The 4,678-nt window shown below is 40.1% G+C and overlaps 1 protein-coding gene across 1 annotated transcript; it reads right to left on the reverse strand.

Annotated features, from left to right (window-relative positions):
* Positions 1-636: 636 nt before the first annotated feature.
* On the reverse strand, positions 637-4,394 carry LOC147420312 (protein neprosin-like). Its single transcript, XM_086504505.1, has 6 exons — positions 4,215-4,394; positions 3,970-4,056; positions 1,837-2,004; positions 1,649-1,702; positions 1,420-1,566; positions 637-1,017 (listed from the first exon to the last, which is right to left on the reverse strand). Exons 1-6 carry the CDS (start codon positions 4,392-4,394, stop codon positions 637-639), a joined length of 1,017 nt encoding a protein of 338 aa, XP_086360631.1.
* Positions 4,395-4,678: the final 284 nt, after the last annotated feature.

A 4,678-nucleotide genomic window follows, 5' to 3' on the forward strand; every position in this document is an offset into this window, starting at 1 on the left:
TCATGACTGTGACGATGTTTTTGACAAAGTCAAAGAAGTTTTGAGTACACTACCCATTCTATATAAACTCTTCACTTGTCGATGATGTACACGTGATGATACAAGGTGTCCAACAAGAAAATGAAGAGTTTTACATAGAATGATGTACGTTACAATTAGTCACTATATTGAAAATGGTGGATAAGCAATAAAATATGTCAATTTGCAAACTAAAATCAAACTTGGATGTGGCACAAATTTTATTCGTTGAGTTGATCATGTGACCATGTAATGGACAAAATCATTGTTTGTATTCTACAAAATGCACAAATAAGCAACACTCTAAATTTGAATTATGAACATAGATCTTGATTAGAGCAGAAGCGTGAATCAAAACTTCTATAATATCACTTCATTGGGAGATCAACAGAATTACTTTCTATGATGGAGGCGAGTGTAATAACTTTGTTTAATTCTTGTTTCAAGGCATACATAGGTTGCGTAACTGAATTTGCTAAACTAAAAAAGTATCTTGTGTAAATAGACCGAAACCTTTTCTAGAGAAATAAGATGAAATTGTATTAGAAAGCTATAGATGCAAAACCTAGGGACAATACCCTAACAATTGTCCCAAAATACGCTTGACAATATCCTATCTTATTGGTAGTTAACATTAAGTCCTGGTCCTCCAAAGAAGAAGGCACTACCCCAAGCGTCATTGAAAGCAGGAGATACGGAGTAGCATGTAGGATTTCTACTAACATATTTAATAGAAGCAGGAACAGGATAGAGAGTATAGGAAGAATCCATAATGTGGAGGTAACGTGCATAGCATGCCTTCCCAAATCCCTCATGTGCAAAATGGCCACTTCCCATTTGTGTGGTTGTGTGTAGGCCATCACTGAAATAGTTGGTAATCTCTCCTCCCCATTGGACTATTGTTGCCTTATCTTGTAATCCATTGTTGAACAAGCTTGTTGGCCAGTAACCTATATTGGTCATGCCCATTCGTAACCACCAGTGCCCAGTGTTTTTGTCCTACAAGGGAGTACATTTTTACTCATTAGTTCCATTATTGTTTCTCAAAAGAAAAATTGTCTTAAAGGAGGAAACTTGATTAGTATTACTGAAAACGATAAGGCTAGTCTTGGTTCTAAACAAGCAAGGAGAGAATGAATTAAAAATCAACCAACTTTTGGCTTACAAACACGATACATGCACTTGCACACATCCACACACACAAAATACATGGACATGCATCCCAAAGTACACGCCTTTGTGCATGTGAATACATATGTCAAGATGTATAAATTATACATATGAGTAAGTTATGGAAGGATATACATACACTCACATGTGTGTACATGTATTTTCAATTTAGTACTTGTACGTCACTCCTAGGGTCATCTCAATGAAAATAGATTTGAATGATATGTTTACCTTCCACACAAGGAGTGACTGCATTTCATATTGCTTTTCAAAATCAGAGGTTGGGGCTATGGTTCCTCCCAAAACCATGTCATTAGAGACTTGTATAAATCCGGGACATTTTAGATTAGAACATACAGGTGAATGGTAAAAATCATTCTGAAATTCGAATAAAAATATGTTTAAGTAAAAATCACATAAGTACATGTTGCAGAGAGTGCATTGAAATAAAATGTCATACCGTCCAATCAATAAAAAAGCGTGTATTGCTATCTCCGTAGGTGCTTGGTTCCACCTAAAAAGTTAAAAGTACTAAGAAGATAGAAACTTAAATGAAGAATTAGCACAAATACAACCATACAAAGGCTTTAACAACCTTTTTTTCATTGTACGTGCACAAAGAACTAGATGGAATTTTTGGGAACTTACCGACCACCCTGCTTCTATAGTGTCTAGAAAGGTGCCTGAATAGTTTCTTGCAACAAGCCAGAGTTGTGCAATGCTCATTTCTCTTGGGATTGCCACTATGGGATTCCAAGCACTAAAGATGGCATACGTTCCAAGAATAGAGTCTTGAACAAGTTCAGTGATGGCATGCTCCGTAAGTTATAAATAAACAATGGTTATAATAAAAAATTAGAACTATTTTTAATGTTGCAGTTAATCTTTTCATGAAATAAAATGTCTAATGGTCTATTGATTCATGTAAATGTTTGCATTGAACATTTCTTCTAGTAGTAGTCTTGTTAGAAAATAGCCAATTTTGTGGCTTTAAGAGGCTTTTTTTAAAAAAAAGGTGTCTAAAAAGAATTCCTCTCAGAGAAATACGCACAATAGATAGATATCGAGAAAATAAATTAAAGGGTGAAGTTGTCTTTCCATTGCCATCTCTAAAGATAATTTGGTAAAATGCATATTATTTCACTAATTTGACTCAATGGTAGTTTTACCAATAGCAAACTTTTTTCAAATGGTAGTTTAATTAGTACACTTCAATGCTGCGTACATAAAGACTAACAACATTTACTACTTGTGCCCAAGTTAAGTAATAGATTACAATTTTATGCAAAAAGGCTCTTCTTAAAGGAAAATATTATTTTTAGCATTTGTTACTCAAAATGACTCTCACAGTCTTAGAAACATTCAAAACAAAATGCTCTAGAAATTTCACGAAGTTTTGATGTCATATGCAAAAATTACGCTTTAAATACTAGAATCTAAGCATGAGTCGCTTTAGTGGCTCCAGCCACTTTTGTGGCCCATTACAAGACCATTGCTAATGATTTAATTAATTAAGCTTTCAAAGAAGAATATAGAACAATTTTTTGTTGGGTAAGTTACTCAGTACAAGTCTTGCAAAGCCTTTATGCAGTATATCGATTACTATGAAGTTTCAAGATGATGTGCTTTGACCTAATTAACGTTTAGAGCAAGTAATGTCCAATTATATGTTAAGCTCTACTTAGAATAGTAGTTCACATGTGCTAACCTTTAAATGCATTAGGATGATGGATAATAATTTCGAGATAAGAATTTCAAAATCCAAGACTTTATGAAGTAGTGGAATAATATTGTACATGATAGTTACCTAGTGGTGAGAAAATCTTGGGTCACTAGCAAGCATAGTACTTGTGTAAGGTTTATCTGTGGAGGTCTCATTTGGATGTCTTGTATGTGGTCTGGAACGATCACTTGAAATAGGCCGAGGTCTCCTTATAGGGACTGTATGTGGAGGGCATCGTCCTTTGCCATGCCAAAGTTGAGACGTACCAAAAATACCATGCAAATCTGATGCTTTTATGTTGGGTAGAGATTTGGCATGTACTTCTCCGAGCTCATTGGGGATATGACTAGGAGACTCCTGCACATAAAAGGTATTTATTTCATCCATCAAATAGAAACAACTCTCCCTCTCTCTCTCTCTCTCTCTCTCTCTCTCAAGCGTGATAGATTGGTTGTCCTCTTGAACCAGAAGTCTTGAGTTCAAAACTCGTCGGATTACCACTGCACATATACGGTATTCCTTTCATTCAACAAATAGAAACATCTCTCTCTCTCTCTCTCTCTCTCTCTCTTCCCCAAGTGTGATAGATTGGTTATCCTCTTGAATCAAACGTCTTGAGTTCAACACTGGTCGGATTGCGACTGCAAGATAATCTCTCCTCTCTCTCTCTCTCTCTCTCTCTCTCTCTCTCTCTCTTTCTTTTGGAAAGGGACAAAAGGTCCTGATCGCAACCATTCAAGATCACACATACAGTGGCAGTCCTGCCTCCTTTACAAGTTACTGCTTTCAATCCAACATGATGCACGACCCCATGCACCCATAATGAGAGTTACGTCTGCAAGAGTGGAAGACCAACAAGGCATGCCAAAGTCCTCAAATCTCAAACACAATCTACCTCCGGTCTAGGCCACCCTCCAGTATCCCCACATTGAGCTCAATACGGCATACCCCTCTCTCTCTCTCTCTCTCTCTCTCTCTCTCTCTCTCTCTCTCTCTCTCTCTCTCTGTGTGTGTGTGTGCGCGCGCGCGCGTGTGGAATTGCGCAGAAGGAATGGTACCTGGATAATGTGGCCTTTGAGGAGGGGATGCTCAAGGGCTGGCTGCTTCTCACGACGCACGCAGTGAATGACGTCTCCATCAGGGCTCTACGCAGTAAACAAACCAACCCATCACCAGAAAGCGGCAAAGGGTGGCACACGGATAGACTGCGCACATGCATAGCCTCGACCGGCCCTAGTCGCCTGGAATCTCAACCGGCCGGTTTTGCCACTTTGCGCACATGCACCGCCGGCCACAGCCGTACCGGACACCACCTACCGTCAAGCATGCGCACATGCTGCACGACCGGCCCAGAACCGGCGGACTGGTTGACTGCGCAGCCACAAACTACAGGCGAACAGCCCAACTGCGAGCAGCTCAACGTCGACCCAATGGCAGGCGAAAAGTCGGAGCTTGCACATGCAGCGACTGCTAAAAATAGCATGGAATCGCAGGTGCACCGTTGCAAACGGCTAGGGGAGCCTCGTTACTTTCCGATACCTGCGGTGGATGCACGTTCCAGCTGCGGTGCGCTACTGTCCAACTTGGAGGTGGGGTCGCCTGGAATCTCTACCTGCCGGCGACTGAATTTGCCTGCATGTGCGCGGCCTGAGAGAGAGAGAGAGAGAGAGAGAGAGAGAGAGAGAGAGAGAGAGAGAGAGAGAGAGAGAGGATAGTACAGCACTTGCCTCTCTCAATTTGCGTAGCTGACGGCTGCCCGCAGAGACA

The sequence above is a fragment of the Adiantum capillus-veneris genome, chromosome 28, assembly GCF_014529385.1.
Source record: "Adiantum capillus-veneris isolate H3 chromosome 28, ASM1452938v2, whole genome shotgun sequence".
Lineage (NCBI taxonomy): Eukaryota > Viridiplantae > Streptophyta > Polypodiopsida > Polypodiales > Pteridaceae > Adiantum > Adiantum capillus-veneris.